The sequence below is a fragment of the Lepidochelys olivacea genome (genome assembly GCF_965140295.1).
Source record: "Lepidochelys olivacea isolate rLepOli2 genome assembly, chromosome: 2".
Lineage (NCBI taxonomy): Eukaryota > Metazoa > Chordata > Testudines > Cheloniidae > Lepidochelys > Lepidochelys olivacea.
Window position 1 is genome coordinate 41076317 of NC_140412.1, and position 19124 is coordinate 41095440.

At 41.8% G+C, this 19124-nt stretch overlaps 1 protein-coding gene across 1 annotated transcript in view; it reads left to right on the forward strand.

The window, feature by feature from the left end:
- STK3 (serine/threonine kinase 3) overlaps positions 1-19124 on the forward strand; it is a 291221-nt gene that overhangs the window by 181024 nt on the left and 91073 nt on the right. The window contains exon 10 of the mRNA XM_084621958.1: positions 8940-9115. Within this exon, the coding sequence (XP_084478084.1) occupies positions 8940-9115 (176 nt within the window). The remainder of the gene's footprint in view (positions 1-8939; positions 9116-19124) is intronic.

The window sequence follows — 19124 nt, forward strand, 5'->3', positions numbered from 1 at the left end:
TGAAGTTGGTGCTACCTGCATGGTGTAATTCCAATGACCCTACACCTTCCTTGCAGGTGCTAGCAATGACTTGGTGGACTTCTTAAGCAGACAGTTGGTGACCAACCAATGGGCCCTGCAAAAATCCATTAGCAAGTCAGTATTCCACCAGTGGAGGAACCTGGTGACAGGCCTGTTTGTCATCAAGGACAACACCAAGTATCCAAAATACTATTCCAGAAGAGGCATGAACCTCGGATCCTTGCCAGATGCTTCCCACTGCAAAGGAACCAGAGATTCCACTAGCCCCCAGCATGATTGCCAAGGCCTGAGGAGACCAAGCTACAGTCATCCTCGGTGCTCCAATTGGCTGAGGCAGTTTTGGTTGATTACAAATGTCCATGCAACCATCAATTGGGCTCCTGGACCACCCAGATATGTTATATATTAGGAAAAACTTTTTCACTAGGAGGGTGGTGAAACACTGGAATGCGTTACCTAGGGAGGTGGTGGAATCCCCTTCCTTAGAAGTTTTTAAGGTCAGGCTTGACAAAGCTCTGGCTGGGATGATTTAGTTGGGATTGGTCCTGCTCAATTGGCAGGGGGTTGGACTAGATGGCCTCCAGAGGTCCCTTCCAACTCTGTTTTCCTATGATTCTAAGGGTTTCTACAGGTATGTTAGCAACAAGAAGGTCAGGGAAAATGTGGAACCCTTACTGAATGGGGGAGACAAACTCGTGGTGATCGGGGGAGGTCCTGGATGATTGGAAAAAGGCAAATATAGTGCCCATATTTTAAAAAGGGAAGAAAGAGAACCCGGGGAACTACAGACTGGTCAGCCTCACTTCAGTCCCCGGCAAAATCATAGAGCAGGTCCTCAAGGAATCCATTTTGAAGCACTTGGAGGAGAGGAGGGTGATCAGGAACAGTCAGCATGGATTCACCAAGGGCAAGTCATGCCTGACTGACCTGATTGCCTTCTATGATGAGATAACTGGATCTGTGGATATGGGGAAAGCAGTGGATGTGTTATATCTTGACTTTAGCAAAACTTTTGATATGGTCTCCCACAGTACTACTTTAACTTGCTGGCAAGAATATGAATTGGAGGAACTCTGACTATAAGGTGGATAGAAAGCTGGCTAGATTGTTGGGCTCAATGGGTAGTGATCAATGACTCGATGTCTAGTTGACAGCCAGTATCAAGTGGAGTGCCTCAGGGGTTGGTCCTGGGGCCAGTTTTGTTCAACATCTTTATTAATGATCTGGATGATGGGATGACACTAAGCTGGGGGGAGAGTTAGATATGTTGGAGGGTACGGATAGGGTCCAGAGTGACCTAGACAAATTGGAGGATTGGGCCAAAAGAAATCTGATGAGGTTCAGCAAGGGCATGTGCAGAGTCCTGCACTTAGGCCGGAAGAATCCAATGCACTGCCACAGGCTGGGGAGTGATTGGCTAAGCAGCAATTCTGCAGAAAAGGACCTGGGGATTACAGTGGACAAGAAGCTTGATATGAATCAGCAGCGTGCCCTTGTTGCCAAGAAGGCCAACAGCATATTGCACTGTATTAGTAGGAGCATTGCCAGCAGATTGAGGGAAATGACTATTCCCCTCTATTTGACACTGGTGTGGTCACACCTGGAGTATTGCGTCAAGTTTTTGTTGCCTCACTACAGGAGGGATGTAGACAAATTGGAGAGAGTCCAGTGGGGGGCAACAAAAATGATTAGGGGGCTGGAACACATGACTTATGAGGAGAGGCTGAGGGAAGTAGGTTTATTTAGTCTGCAGAAGAGAAGAGTGAGGGGGGATTTGATAGCAGCCTTCAACTACCTGAAGTGGGGTTCCAAAGAGGATGGAGGTAGGCTGTTCTCAGTGGTGGCAGATGACAGAACAAGAAGCAATGGTCTCAAGTTGCAGTGGGGGAGGTCTTGGTTGGATATTAGGAAACACTATTTCACAAGGAGGGTGGTGAAGCACTGGAATGGTGGAATAGGGAGGTGGTGGAACCTCCATCCTTAGAGGTTTTTGGAGGCCCGGCTTGACAAAGTCCTGGCAGCGATGATTTAGTTGGGGTTGGTCCTGCTTTGAGCAGGGGATTGGACTAGATGACCTCCTGAGGTCTCTTCCAACCCTAATATTCTATGATTCTATGATCCACTGAATAGTTTTTTTTCAGCCTTCTCTCATCCAGTGGTATGTAAATTCCCAAGGACCCTCCTGCATGCTTTCCCACTGGTTAGAGACCCTACTTCAGCATGGGACCACAACATCATCCTTCTAAAGTTTATGGAGCCCTTTTGATTCCTCTGAGTGTTCTGCCTTCTGTCTCACTCCCAAAAGTAGTAATGGCCATCACCATTCTGATGGCCATCACCTTGGTCAGATGAGTAAGAGCTTTAGGCTCTTGGGAACCCCTTCATACCTTGTTTCATAAAGACAAGATGGTACTGAAACATTGTGCAAAATTCAGCCCCATGTGGTTTCTGAGTTCCACTTAAACCAATCAATCAACTTAATTGTGTTCTTTCCAAAGCCAGTTTTCTACAAAAGGGAAAAAGAAGCCCTAGGCCTTGGATATATCCAGTGCTCTTTGAAAGAACATCAGTAGGAACAAATCTTTCAAACTGCCCTTATGTCTATTTTTCTTGGCTGGCCACTCCGAAGATCTGGTCATTTCATCACAGAAACTTTCAGAATGAGTAACACATTGTCTCTCACTGTCCTACCAGCCTGCTGATGTACTTCTCCCACTGACTCTTAAGGCCCACTCCACCAGAGCCCAAGTGGCACCATCAGCCTGTTTCCTCAATGTGCTCATTTCTGAAATCTGCAAGACTATTACGTGGAGCAGCTACCCTCACATTTGTCAAGCATTATACACTGAACTTAATTGCTAGATCAGATGCCAAATTTGTGGAAATGATACTCTTCAGCTGATACAGCTGATATTCCTCATCCCCACCATTCTGAAGAGAATACTCCTTGTGTAAGGATGCATAGCCAAAGAAGAAAGAATGATTAGTCATACTATGATAATTGTAGTTCTTTGACATGTTGTCAGTGTGGATGCCACATATAGACCTGGGTGAAATATTCTGAATGAAACATTTTTTGCTGAAAAATGTAGATGTGGGTCAACTGAAAGGTTGCAATTTTGCATTGAATTTACTAAATTGTTTCGGTCGTAAAGACCCCAATAATTGAAAAAAACTGAAATCTTTTCAATTCAAAAATGACTTTTTGTTTCAAAATCTACTTAAATTTCATTTTAAAAAAGGATTAAAAAAAGTCAAAAATGAAACAAATGGGTTTTGTTCAGCCTGAAACTAATTGTTTTCAGTGTTTTTGGTTTACCAAAAAATCCCAACTTTTTTTTATATTTTTTGATTTTTTGGCTTGCCAGCAAACAGAAAAATCAGTTATTTGCACAGCTTTATGCATGACCTCTTATTCCCTCACTGCTTTTGGAGTCCTCAGCTACCAAGGGGCTTTGAATTGCAAAGAAACTAAAGCAAGGTTGAGGCCATTCCACTCTTTATGCCCTTGCACAAGGTGGCACAGGCTGCATGCGCATTCCGGAAGGACATTGCTATTCAAAAGATTCCACGCTTGCATGCCAGAGACACATGCACACCTACACGAGGTCCACTCTGACTACAACAATTCAAAGAACAACAGTTACTGTAGGATATGTAACCGTTCTTTAACATGTTAACCACATTGTGAATTATTAACTACGTTTGTACAGGTTAAACTATAAAGACTCTGTCGTGTTCATTATTTTTAATGATAGAGAAAATCTTAATTTCCCACTATTTTTATTTGACATGAGAGAATTTTAGAAAATCCATCCTTTCATAGTTGTGAGAGTATTAGTTTAGAGTTTTACTGTATTGTGGTGGATACAAGCAACTCTTGTTTTCTTTAAAGTGGGGTGATTATAACTGCTTACTTTTTGTTGTCATTGTTTTTATTATAGTAATGATCATAATGCTAAGGAGCCCCAGTCATGCACCAGGGAGCGTATTTAGTCAGAGATAAGAGAGTTATAAATTCCTCTTTTTAAGTTTCCTTAAGTAAATTGAACACTTCAGTTGTTCTACAATTCCCACTCGAACTCCCCCAAAAAGGTGACTCAGAGTGCAAATTAAATGTGATTTGTTCATTTTTGAGAAGCTTCAACTCTAATCTTGCTGACCACTTTCCTTAATTTGCATTTAATGGCAAGGATACTGTTTCTTTTAGTTTTTCCTAGGTTTACAGATGTTTTCAGTCTCCTGACATGTATTTAATAGAAATTTTTATGTAGCTCTGAAATCTTCAAGAGTAGCTCAAGGAAAATATAGAGTGAGCTTATTTGTTTGTTGTGAACGAGGGGGAGCGACATGGTATCTGTCATAAATAAACTTGTTATTTTTTCTGATCATAATTATGTCTTATGTATGAAGCATAAGTACAGTAAGCAGAGCAGGAAGAAAAATAATTAGTTGTTAGATGACGCAATACTATAGACCTGCGTCTGCCTCTTTAATGCTAATAGCTGAGTTACTTTTTGGCCACATAAACTATACAATGTAAAAGCTGGGGGGATCATAAAGATTTTTTTTAATAGGTATTATTTTTTTCCCCAGCACCTCGGCCTCCTTCCATCAGGAGCCATGCTATTGCTATCTCCTGTTGGATCATGGCTCTCCCCCCAGCCCCCCCCCCGCTCCCCCCTCCCCACTTTCCTCCTCTCCAGCTCTGACTGCAGAGAGCCAGGAACCTGATTCAAGTCACACTGAATTCAAATGGAGTTGAATCAGGCCATAGGAGAGGAAGTAGAAACAGGACCTGAAGCAGAGACATTGGATAAGCCCTGAATTTGGCTCATTGGTGCATGTGTGTGTGATTGTCCATATTTGAAAAGATGAATAGAGGCAGCAGCTGCCTGGGCTTACAAAGGGAACTGGGGCAACAGCTAAGGGAGACTTGGGTAAAGTGTGGAAACATACATACATTTATGTGAAAACGTCACAGAATAAATGGAGGAAGCACCATGGATAGAGAGGAGTGGAAGAGTTAAGTGAGCAGGTTCTGGGGAACAGGAAGCCGTTATTTGGAAAAAAAAAAAAAAAAAAAAGGAAATGGTTGAAACAATGAGAAACTCAGAGGGAAAGCTTATTAGAACAGAAAGATGTAGAGAGGGCATGTAGGAGAGAATAACTGAATGAAGCTGAGGCAGTAGGGAGAAAACACAATACAGAAATAAAGGTTAGTGAGTGAAAAGAAACTAGACCAACTACTAATATTGCAGTAAAATTATAGTGAATGGGGAAAGCCAAACAAACAAAACCCACAGTGCCAGAGACACAGAGGAAAAGATTCACCAATGTACCTTAGAAAGAAAAAGTTGGATGAATAAAAGTAGAAAGGGAAAAAAAGTGAGTAAGTTTGTTATTAATTTATAGGAAGTCTAATACCAAATTATATTTGTGGTTTTTTCATATACCTGTGATTCTGGCTAACTGAGGGGAGGCTGATTTTGTGGGCTACTCAAAAAATATTAACCAGGCTACTTGCACTCTCAAGTCCTGCTCCAGGGTAGATAAAAATCAATGGTTGGGGTTTTTTTCTTTTCTTTTTTTTTGGGGGGGGTTTGATTTTTTTTTAATTTAAATTAAATATTGGTTTATTTTAAAAAAATCTATTTAAAATTAAATTTGAAATTGACAACATATGTTAAAGCCCACACGTATAATAATGTGTTAAAATCATGAAAATTAAACACAAAAATTGTAGTAAGCAGTTTGCTTCTAAAGTTTTAAAGAAAATCAGATCACTGAGCTTGTGGAAGTCAATGGTTAAGTGCCTGGCCCCAGAATTTGTTGAAGTCCTAAACCAGACTCTTCTACAGGTACAGAGGGAATATTTTCTTCATTACAATTTATTGAACTAGATCAGTTCAATGACTAGTTCATTCAAAGTTAAGAAACCAGTTGGCAGCTGAAAAAGCAGGAAAGTAAACAAGTTGTGAGAGGAAGAGCTCTACTAATTTTAAAATCTTGAAGGACGTGATGACCAGGAACAATAAGTTCAATTCACTACCTTCAAATAACGCTTCTTTGCTTAAAAAATCAGTTACTTTTAATGCAAAACATGTTTTGATAAGACAAAAAAAATCAAAAAGTTTATGTATCCAGCACATTGAAGGTAGTTTTATTTAATTTAAATAAAATAAATAAATGCTGTTTTTGTGCATTTTTAATTGAATTTGAATTTCCATCTATATAGAGCTTGACATAAATCACAGTTAAAAAGTTCATCATCTAGTAAGTTAGAAATGCATCATTTACTGTTTTCTAACATAAGAATTGTAAAAATTAAGAATCTCAATAAATGTAAATTAAGCTATGCTACTGTTTAAATAAATGTATATAGATAGAGTGCATCTTCCCGCTTAGCAAAAAAATAGTACCAAGTTTAGTGTAAAGACTCTATTTAGTTGTAAATCAACATGTTTTAGTGGTTATCAGTGAAAATAAACCTTTCTTTAAGAAAATAAATAAAACATGATTAAAATTGATTATTTAAATCAAGGTACAGCTCTGCTTCCTCCAAACCCTTAAAGGAAAAATAGTTAATAAAAATTGCTTTTTGTACATCTGTGGGCTTCTTTAGGTAAAACTGATGGCATCCTTTGAACATATCATGCTTTTGTGTCTAGTTACTTTACAGGAACTGAGACCAAAAGAAAAAAAGCTCCTTAAATTTTACAATAAAATGCAAGCATACACACTGTAGTTGTTTTACAATTCTTAAATATACTACGGTGTACCACAGTCCAGGTTTGCAGTTGATGAAATTTCTTTTCCCAGCAGATCAGAAAGCCCACACACTCATACATTATACATATGCCTAAAAAAATGTTTGCAACATTCTCCTGCTCCTCCGCCCTCACTGTAGTTTATTCTCTCTTTAAAACAGGATAATTCCACCCAATCTAGGTTTTTACTTAGTTTGCTTTTAATGCTTATAATAAAAAAGTACAGGTTTGTCTAGTGTTCTTGTTTTTCATTTCAACTAGGTTACTTGTGCTTGTCATAGAATCAGAGAATCGTAGGACTGGAAGGGACCTTGAGAGGTCTTCTAGTTCTGTCCCCTGCACTCAAGGCACGACTGAGGATTATCGATCATCCATGACAGGTGTTTGTCTAATTTGCTGTTAAAAATCTCCAATGACAGACATTCCACAACCTCCCTAGGGAATTTATTCCAGTGACTAACTACCCTGACAGTTAGGAAGTTTTTCATCCATCTAAACCGCCCGTGCTGCTATTTAAGCCCATTAGTTCTGGTCCTTTCCTCAGAGGTTAACGAGAACAATTTTTCTTCCTCTCCTTGTAACAACCTTTTATGTACTTGAAAACTATTATCATGTCCCCCTTCTCCAGACTAAACAAATGCAATTTTTTTCAGTCTTTCTTCATAGGTCATGCTTTCTAGACCTTTAATCATTTTTGTTGCTCTTCTTCGGACTTTTTCCAATTTGTCTTTCCTGAAATGTGGTGTGCAGAACTGTACACAATACTCCAGTTGAGGCCTAATCAGCACGGAGTAGAGTGTAAGAGTGCTTACTTCACTCCTGCTAATACATCCCAGAATGATGTTTGCTTTTTTTGCAACAGTGTTACACTGTTGACTCATATTTTGCTTGTGATCCATTATGACCCCCGATCCCATTCTGCAGTCTTACTTCCTAAACAGTCATTTCCCATTTTGTATGTGTGCAACTGATTGTTCCTTCCTATGTGGAGTACTTTGCTTTTTTTCCTTATAGAATTTCATCCTATTTACTTCAGACCATTTCTCCAGTTTGTCCAGATAATTTTGAATTTTAATCCTATCCCCCAGAGCACTTGCAACCCCTCCCACTTTGGTGTCATCCGCAAACTTTGTAAGTGTACTTTCTATGCCATTATCTAAATCATTGATCAAGATATTGAACAGAACTGTACTCAGAACTGATCCCTGTAGGACCCCACTTGATATGCCTCTCCAGCTTGACTGTGAACCACTGATAAATATTCCCTGGGAATGGTTTTCCAATCAATTATGCACCCACCTTAGAGTAGCTATATCGAGGTTCTGTTTCCCTAGTTTGTTTATGAGAAGGTCATGTGAGACAGTATCAAAAGCCTTACTAAAGTCAAGATATACCACATCTATTGCTACCCCACTTCCACAAGCCTTGTTACCTTGTCAAAGAAAACTATTAGGTTGGTTTGACCCAATTTGTTTTTGACAAATCCATGCTGACTGTTGTTTATCACCTTATTATCTTGTCGGTGTTTGCAAATTGATTGCTTAATTATTGTCATTATGTTTTTTATTGTACTGGTAGAATTTGTATATTTATATTATTTGAGTACAACATTTTATGATTCATAGTATTCTTTTATTCTGGATGTAGCCTCTGGGGAGATAGTTACATAGACTTAATATAGTGTTTTTTCTGTTTAATAGATTAACTGTTCTATTCGATGGGTGAACTCTTTTGACGTCCCACAAATGGCAACATATTTCAGACATAATTCTTTTATGAAAAGAATGAGAGTGGGAGTTTATGCCGTAATTTATATGGCACTTTCTAGCCATCTGCTCTGTAAGGCTATGATCCTGTTATATGCGGAGTACTCTCAACTGCCAGTGAAGTAATTTACTCATTGTCTATACACCATCTGTGCACCAGTTTTGCTAATTCAGTTTAAAACCACATCTTTAATTAAACTGCTACAACTGTGTATTATTTTTATTTAGTACATACTGATATTTGAGTTTGTATAACAATAAGTAGACATTACATGAATCAGTGCAGAGTTAGTCCAATAAATTCATAAACATAGCTTATTTTGTAGGGCAGTAAATCTTCCATCTTCAGACAGTTTTAACTTTTCCTTTCCTTTCAACTAAGGAAACGCTACTTCACCGCAAGTACAAAGACCTTCTTTCATGGACTACTTTGATAAACAAGATTCCAAGAATAAAAGCCATGAAAACTGTAATCAGAACATGCCTGAACCCTACCACATATCCAAAAATGTTTTCCCTGATAACTGGAAAGTCCCTCAAGACGGAGATTTTGATTTTGTAAGTACATTTACAGTGTTACTTTTCTAATGTTTACTTCCTTGCATACTGTTTATTTTATATATGCTAAAATTAATTAATCCTTTCTATAGCTTTCTAGTAGTGCAAACAAAATAAGTCATCTTTCAAGGATAACTTCCAAATATTTAATAATAAAGTCATGTTCTAGCTGTTATAACAACACGGAACATGACTTCTAAAAGAGAGTGGTAGATTGGAGTGAAAACATTAAAAAAAATTCCTTTCAGTAAATGTATTCCTGGCGCTTTTCAATTTTGTATTGTAGTTTTTATCTTTATCGAACTTCTTGTGTGATCTAGTTTATTAAAGCCTTCAAAAATATGAATATACTGTAAATGGGTTTTTTTGAGTTAATATCTCAAGTGAGACATGTAGAAAGAATTTTAAACTAGGCAGAGCAATTTACATATCTCCTAAGTAGATTGAATAAGATCATTTAATGTGTCCTTTGAGTCTTTTGGTACAACTTGTATTACAATTCCTGTGATTTCTGGAACAAATTATTACATCTTTAGAAATAATACGTTGATCTGTTTGCTCTCTGTTACACTAGCTTGAATGTCTTTTCCTTCAAAATGTGGGGTTTTTTTAAAGATAACAATGAAAAATATGGCAGAGACAAAAAGAACTGTCTCCAAGCAGCCAGTAAACCGATATAGTTTTAAAATGTTCTTTTATCAAAATGAAATAAATAAACTGATAAGATTGACTTGGACACGTGATGTATAGCTGTAACCGTTTTTTCCCCCACTCTTTTATATTTTCTAATCTTTCTAAACAAGGGAATTTAACATACCTATTGTAGCTTTAACATGATCTTTCCTTCACTACACTGTAGTAGCTAAATTTGATCACGATACCTTCAGAAATTGAAAAACACTGCATTTAATTTTAGGTGACAGCTGTAGGTGTGGGATTTTTTTCTCCGTTTTCACTTACTGTCTTTCTAAATAAAGCTGACTCTTACATTTAAGCTACTATGATACGGCAAGTGAAACAGTACAATATAAACTGTTGCTGTAGAAGAATAAAGCTTTTGAATAAGTACACTGTTTTTTTCTATGCTACAAAAATACAATAGCCAGCATCTTCATAATCAACAAGTGAAATAACTAGTACATTATTCATTGGAAAATAACTATCTGTATCTAAATGTGGTTTATATGGTAGTAATAAAACTACTTTAGAACTGTTGTAAAAACTGTTTTGCTTTTACGGATGGGCAATAATTACAAACAAAATGAATACATTTGTAAATTCTAAGGTCCTGAACCTGTAAATATTTATCCACAAGTAAATTTACACAAATCATAGAAGATTAGGGTTGGAAGAGACCTCAAGAGGTCATCTAGTCCAACCCCCTGCTCAAAGCAGGACCAACCCCAACTAAATCATCCCAGCCAGGGCTTTGTTAAGCCGGGCCTTAAACACCTCTAAGGATGGAGATTCCACTACTTCTCTAGGTAACCCATTCCAGTGCTTCAGCAGCCTCTTTGTGAAATAGTGTTTCCGAATATCCAACTTAGATCTTCCCCACTGCAACTTGAGACCATTGCTCCTTGTTCTCTCATCTGCTACCACTGAGAACAGCCTACCTCCATCTGCTTTGGAACCCCCTTCAGTAGCTGAACATTGCCATCAGATCCCACCCTGACTCTTCTCTTCTGCAGACTAAATAAGCCCACTTCCCTCAGCCTCTCCTCATAAGTTATGTGCTCCAGCCCCCTAATCATTTTTGTTGCCCACCGCTGGACTCTCTTCAATTTGTCCACATCCTTTCTGTAGTGGGGGGCCCAAAAACTGGATGCAATACTCCAGATTTGGCCCCAGCAGTGCCGAATAGAGGGGAATAATCACTTCCCTCGATCTGCTGGCAATGCTCCTACTAATGAAGCCCAATATGCCTTTAGCCTTCTTGGCAACAAGGACACACTGTTGACTCATATCCAGCTTCTCATCTACTGTAATCCCCAGGTCCTTTTCTGCAGAATTGCTGCTTAGCCAGTCGGTCCCCAGCCTGTAGTGGTGCATGGGATTCTTCTGTCCGAAGTGCAGGACTCTGCACATGCCCTTGTTGAACCTCATCAGATTTCTTTTAGCCCAGTCCTCCAAATTGTCTAGATTACTCTGGACCCTATCCCTATCCTCCAGCATATCTACCTCTCCCCACAGCTTAGTGTCATCCTCAAACTTGCTGAGGGTGCAATCAATCCCATTATCCAGATCATTAATGAAGATGTTGAACAAAACTGGTCCCAGGACAGACCCCTGGGGCACTCCGCTTGATACCAGCTGCCAACTAGACATCAAGCCGTTGATCACTACTCATTGAGCCCGATGATTTAGCCAGCTTTCTATCCACCTTGTAGTCCATTCATCCAATCCATACTACTTTAATTTGCTGGCAAGAATACTGTAGGAGACCATATCAAAAGCTTTGCTAAAGTCAAGATATATCACATCCACCGCTTTCCCCATATCCACAGAGCCAGTTATCTCATCATAGAAGGCAATCAGGTTGGTCAGGCATGACTTGCCCTTTGTGAATCTATGTTGACTGTTCCTGATCACCTTCCTCTTCTCCCAAGTGCTCCAAAATGGATTCCTTGAGGACTTGCTCCATGATTTTTTCAGGGACTGAGGTGAGGCTGACTGGTCTGTAGTTCCCTGGATTCTCCTTCTTCCCTTTTGTTAAAGATGGGCATTATATTTCCCTTTTTCCTATTGTCTGGGACCTCCCCAGCTTGCTGCAAGTTTTAAAAGATAGTGGCTCTGCAATCACATCAGCCAACTACCTCAGCACTCTCGGATGCATTAAATCTAGCCCCTGGACTTGTGCATGTCCAGCTTTTCTAAATAGGCCTTAACCTGTTCTTTCACTACTGAGGGCTGCTCACCTCCTCTCACTACAGTGCAGCATTCCGGGAGCTGACTTTGTCTGTGAAGACCGAGGCAAAAAAAGCTTTGAATACTTCAGCTTTTTCTACATTATCTGTTACTAGGTTGCCTCCCCCATTCAGTAAGGGTCCCACACTTTCCCTGACCTTTTTCTTGTTTCAAACATACCTGTAGAAACCCTTCTTGCTACCCTTCACATCCCTTGCTAGCTGCAACTCCAGTTGTGCTTTGGCCTTCCTCGTTACACCCCTGCATTCTTGAGCAATATTTTTATACTCCTCCCTAGTCATCTGTTCAAGTTTCCACTTCTTGTTAGCTTCCTTTTTGTGTTTAAGCTCACGGAAGATTTCTCTGTTAAGCCAAGCTGGTTGCCTGCCATATTTGTTATTCTTTCTGCACATCAGGATGGTTGGTTCCTGCACCCTCAATAAGGCTTCTTTATAATACAGCTAGTCGTCCTGGACTCCTTTCCCCCTCATATTAGCCTCCCAGGGGATCCTACCCATCAGTTCCCTGAGGGAGTCAAAGTCTGCTTTTCTGAAGTCCAGGGTCTATATTCTTCTGATCTCCTTTCTTCCTTTTGTCAGGATCCTGAACTCAACCATCTCATGGTCACTGCTGCCCAGGTTGCCACCCACTTGTACTTCCCATACCAATTCTTCCCTGTTTGTGAGAAGCAAGTTAAGAGGAGCATGGCCCGTACTTGGTTCCTCCAGCACTTGCTCCAGGAAGTTGTCCCCAACACTCTCCAAAAACTTCCTGGTTTGTCTGCGTATTGCTCTCCCAGCAGATGTCAGGGTGATTGAAGTCCCCCATGAGAACCAGGGCCTGTGATCTGGAAACTTCAGTTAGTTCTCCGAAGAAAGCCTCGTCTACCTCATTCTCCTGGTCTGGTGGTCTATCGCCGATGCCCACCACAACATCACTCTTGTTCGAGGATGGCCAACCTGTGTCTCTGGAGCCACATGCGGCTCTTCAGAAGTTAATATGCAGCTCCTTGTATAGGCACCAACTCCAGGGCTGGAGCTACAGATGCCATCTTTCCAATGTGCCGGGGGGTGCTCACTGCTCAACCCCTAGCTCTGCCACAAGCCCTGCCCCCACTCCACCCCTCCCATCCATCCCCTGAGCCTGCCATGCCCTTGCTCCTCCCCCTCCCCCTAGAGTCTCCTGCACGTCACGAAACAGCTGATCGGGAGGTGCGGGGAGGGAAAGGGAGGCTCTGATCCGCGGAGCTGCTGGTGGGCGGGAGGCGCTGTGGGAGGAGCTGATGGGGGCTGCTGACGTATTACTGTGGCTCTTTGGCAATGTACATCAGTAAATTCTGGCTCCTTCTCAGGCTCAGGTTGGCCACTCCTGCCCTTGTTGCTCTTGCCTCCAAACTTAACCCAAAGACTCACAACAGGTTTCTCCAGTTTCATATTGTAGCTCTGAGCAATCATACTGCTCCCTCACATACAGTGTAACTCCTCCACCTTTTTTCCGCTGCCTGTCCTTCCTGAACAGTTTATACCCATCCATGACAGTGCTCCAGTCATGTGAGTTACTCCACTGAGTCTCTGTTATTTCAATCACATCATAGTTCCTTGACTGTGCCAGCACTTTCAATTCTTCTTGATTGTTTCCCAGGCTTCTTGCTTTCGTGTATAGGCACCTAAGGTGCCAATTGCCCTGCTTTCTCAGTATGAACCAAGGAGGACTCCCCTGTTGCACCCTCATCCTTGTGTTTCCTCCCAGTATCCTACTTCCCCCCTTACCTCTGGGCTTAGGTCACCATCCCCCAGCGAACCTAGTTTAAAGTCCTCCTCACTAGATTAGCAGTAGTCCCACTGAACTCAGTGAGACTACTCACATGTATCAACTTGTTTGCTATGTGTATCAAGGCCTAAATAATTTATAATCTTTAGCAAGAAATCATATAGTGACTTACTGTTATTGAACCTCTTCAGTGCTTTAGCTTTTTTAAAATTCAACTGAAAAGATTTTTTTAAATAAATATACAAAATTATTTGAAATCTCAGATGATTGATAGAATGAACCAGTAGCACAAAAAATTACAAACAACATTTTAAAAGTTACATGAAGTGGTGATGCTGTTTTAAAAACCTACTAAAACTTGAATATGTGTTTTTACACAATATTAATTTGTGAGAGACAAGATGGATCCAATATATTTTACTGGACCAACAACAGTGGGTAAAAGAGACAAGGATTTTGAGCTTTACAGAGCCCTTTAGGTCTGGAGCATATTACTTCACCCACCTTGTCTCTCTCATATCCTAGGACCAACATGACTAGAACAATATTAATTTGTGGCAGTTGTTGCAAAATACATTATTGAGACTAAGAGGATTAAAAAAGGATTAGATGTTTATATGGATAAAACAAGAATAAAAGTATAAGTTACTTTATTTAGGATTAATGTTTTAGTTTGGTACTGGCTGCTGTCAGAGACAAGATACTGGATTAGAAGGACCATTGGTTTTAACCAGTAGGGCAATTGTTATGTATTTATTTATTTTCAGAATACTTCGGTTTGTCTTTAAGCAGTCAGAAACGGGTATGTTTTTTTCAAATTAGAATGCTTTGAAAAAAATTATTGGCAATACTGCTGAAAGGTCTGCAAGAGACTTTCCAAAAGGATAAATCTCTGGGAAGCATGCATAATAAATTTCCTACTTACATGAAATCAACATTAATTTTTTAGATTACTGACATACAGTCTTTTAAATCATTTATGAAAAAGATAAATAATAGAGAACTTTTAGTACTAAAGGACTCTATTCTATCTCAAGTGGAATTATACTTAATGGGACCAAGATAGAGATTCTAAAAGTGAATACAGGCAATCGTGACTGCTATGTTTGTTTAGGGATCGAAAGTTAACACTTTAATTCTAAAGTAAGGATGCTGCTCCAGACCCACTCTAATGCTAACATACTGTAATAGTGCTTTGTGATACCAGGTGGAAGAGCTAGCACCATGTCAGATGGTAGTGGCCAGTCTCATATGAAAGATGATATGATTACTCTGTAAAAGGGAGGAGGATTGTACTATGTTTTACCACACTCCCGAGGCAATACATAATGTGCCAATGGTAGCAGCCAACAAATACTTTACTCTTTAGCCAGAAGGGCAGAACAAAAAGTGCCACAATAATGGAGGGTAACAGACCATATTCAGATGTCTGGAGAGGGAAAAGTAATATCAAGTTTATTAGTGCATCTGGCTTTTGTTAATGCGGTGTAAAAGGGAAGATGTGCCACTCAAACTTTGCAATTAATTAAAAAAAGTCAGATGCATATTTTAGCTTTAAACAAAGTTAATAGTAAAGGAAATATTTAAGATCTTTTGCTTATACAAGGATTTTTAAAAAAATGAAATTGGGTGGACTATTTTTGCATTCAGAGAAATAAAATATTGGGATTACCACTTTTTCCTGCAAGCATTCAATTGGTTTATGCTTGTGCAGAAGTGTTGGCAGAAGTGGGGCATAAGTTCTTCAATCCAGAAGGTATATTTTCTTTGTGTTGTACTGCTAGATAGTCAATATCCTAGTATATTTTATTTGCTAGTTTTCCAAATACTAACCAAAAAATTAGTTCCAGGCCAATGGGGGCTGCAGAAAGCGGCGCAGGCTGAGGGGCATGCTGGCCGCCCTTCCTGCAGCCCCCATTGGCCTGGAGCAGCGAACCGCAGCCAGTGGGAGCCACGATTGGCCAAACCTGCGGACGCAGCAGGTAAACAAACTGGGCCAGCCCGTCAGGGGCTTTTCCTGAACAAGCAGCGCCCCTAGTTTGAGAACCACTGTCCTACACCTCCTCATGCCCTGTACCAAGGCTATATAAGGCTGTGTTGGTGAACTGCCATCACTTTCTTCTCAACCTCCTTTGGCCAGTGGTGGAGTCTAGCATGTGCCTGTTCACTGTGTACCTCCCCCCCCCCACCCCTTTTATTAGTCTTTTAGCTTTATAGTTAGTTCTTAGTAGTAGTAGGTTTAGTACCATATAGTTGGAACATTTGTTCCCCTTTTCTTAAAATACATACACACATTTTTTTTCTTTTCCCCCTACTGCGGGGCTTGAACAGCTTTTTCTTCTGTCAGGAAGGCTGGGCTCCCCAAGATGTAAAAGGCGCCTCTCTTGTCAAGAAGTAATCCTGTTAGCGACTAGTACTCCCACTGCATTTGTTGTTAAAGGGAAGATCCAGTAAAAACACGGAAATGAACTATAGAATACTAATGATGGAGCCAAGTCCAGCAACATCTCCCGCCCCCAACCCTGCCACATGCAAGAGGTTTGATAAATACTATGTTCTGGGCAGGGATTCTGAGTTTTTATTTTCTCATCTAGCATCAAATTTTGTGGTTGTGGATGCAGTCAGTGAAAGGGGACAGACAGCATACCCCAAAAGCCACCTCTTATAATAAGAACCAAAAAAGTCAAAGGACCAAGCCAAAATTTGGTTTCCTTACCTCATCACACTCACCTCTCTGTCTCCGTGGCAGCTCCCAATCAAACCTTTACTGTTGTCTCAGGATGTGAATCAGATGCTTCATCCCAGTCTGAATGTCCTGCAACTACAAACTTGATTCCTCAATGGCTCTCAGGACTACAGATCACACGTGCGTCGGAAGTGCAAAAGATACTGTTAGATAGCAAAAAGGAATCTACTAGACATTCCATTTCTGAAGAAAGTAAGATATAACATTTGGTGTAACCAGCGCCATCTTTCTCCTATCCAGTCGTCTCTTTCCTCAATTTTGGATTACCTCTTGGACTTGAAAAATTCAGGCCTTCTATGTGTTCCATCAAGGTTCATTTACCAGCAATAACAGCTTTCCATGTGTCAGTGGAAGATTTCTTGGCTTATCCGACCACAGCGAGATTCCTAAAAGGATTTACCAATCTTTGTCCATATATTAGAGCCGTTACACCACTTTGGGATCTCAACCTGGTTCTTAACTGTCTCATGAGACAACCTGTTGAGCCATTAGCTACATGCTTACTGCTACATCTGTCTATGAAAATGGCCTTCTTGGTAGCCATCACTTCTACTTGAAGGCTTGGGGATATGGGGGCTCTAATGGCAGACCCTCCCTTTATTTTGTTCTCCAAGGAGAAGGTATCTTTATGACCTCATCCAAAGTTCTTACCCAAGGTGCCCTCTGAATTGCAGCCAAATCATTCGCCTTCCGGGTTTTTTAACTAAGCCACATCAGTCTACACAAGAGTCTGTGTTTAATACTATACTAGATGTTAAGAGGGCGTTAGCCTTTTACTTGGACAGGACTAGGCCATTCAGGAAGACTCCTAGATTCCTTTGTTTCTGTTGAAAATAGGTCTAAGGGAGTGCCTGTCTCCACTCAGAGACTTTCTAAATGAATCTCTGGATTTATTATTGCCTGCTACGGTTTAGCTGAGGTTACACCTCTCTTAAGAGTGGCTGCACACTTGACTAGATCACAGTCTGTCTGTAGCTCTACTCAAAGATGTTATGGTTAGTGAAATCTGCAGAGCTGCAACATGATCCTTGATGCATATGTTTTCCTACCATTATGCCCTAATTCACGCTGCAAGATTAGATGCAGCAGAAGGCAACAAGTTTCTTCTTCAGTAATGGACTCTTTTCTGAAACTCAGATCTCCTGAAAGGATTACTGCTAGGGAATCACCTAACGTGAAGCACCCCTATGGACACTACTCAAAGAAGGAGAGGTTACTCACCTCAGGGCCGTAATCAGGGCCGGCTCTACAGTTTTTGCCGCCCCAAGCAGTGAAAAAAACTGCCGCCGAATTGCCGCCACGGCCGGCGGAACAGAGGAGCTGCCGCCGAAATTGCCGCCACCGCGGAAACACTGCTGCCCCTTTCTAACTGCCGCCCCAAGCACTTGCTTGGAATGCTGGTGCCTGGAGCTGGCCCTGGCCGTAACTAGGGTGGGGAAAGAGGAGCAGCTGCCCAGGGCACAGAGCCAGCAGGGGCGCAAAAATGGGGCAGCGCAGGATCAGGCCAAGTGGTGTCAGCCCCCCACCCCTGCAGGATTGGGCCCAGCCGCATCAGTGGGAGTTTATGGGTGTAGTCCCCCCCCCCCACAAACCACAAACCACAAGCAGAGGCCTGGGCAGGGAGCACAGGGGATAATCAGGAGCTGCTTCTCCTGCCTCTAAAGCTGGACGCCACCTCCTGGGTCCTTGTGCCAGTCATTTTCCTCTTCTACGTGTGTTGGGTGCCCTATATGGCCCTTATCCTAATTTTCTGGACAACGGTGAGTGCCCGCAGTGTGTGTGGGGAATATAGGGAAAGGGGGCTGAGGTGGGGGAAGAGGCAGTGGGGAAGGAAGGGGCATGGGATAGGGCAGGGGGAAGAGAAGGGGATAAGGGAAGGGAGCAAGGAGATGTGGGAGTGGGGGGAAAGGGGAATGGGGGAAAAAAGGGTATAGGGGAATGGCAGGAAAGCAGGAGCCCCGCATGCAGCGTCCCCTCGACAGCAGTGGCAGGTGGGGCTCCCCCATTAAGTCAGCTCATCCCCCCAACACTGGGAACCCACCTCCAGTGGGTACCCCTGCTGCAGGTACTCCCTCCAGTGCCCCCACAGATATCCCCTCCAACACCCTGCAAATATCCCTTCCAGCACCCCCCAGGTGTCCCCTCCAGCTCCTCCTCCCCCTACCAGTGTCCTCTATTTGGGAACTTGAAATATGGTAACCCTAGGGGTTGCTCTGTTCTCATGGACTTGGTTTCTGGAGTTGGTGGGAGTGAGTTTGCCTTGCCAGTAGCTGCTTACCCCCAGAACCTAGGCTGGCCACCAGGCATGCATGGCCGAGCTCAGAGATCAAGCTGTATCACCACGAGCCCGGCAGCCACTGGGCTGGGGCAGGGGCAGTGCAGTGAAGGGGAGCAAGGGGCGGTTCTGCTCAGCAGGCAAGGAGTGTGGGAAGAGTGACCAAGCTGCAATAGCAGGGCCCTGGGCGGCGAGTGGGGTGTGACCGGGCTGCTGAGAGGCAGGTGCCCAAAGGGAATGAGTATTCCAGGGAGCAACTTGGGAGGCATCTCATGTCAGCCAGGCTTCATAGGCAGGGGCCGACTCCAAAT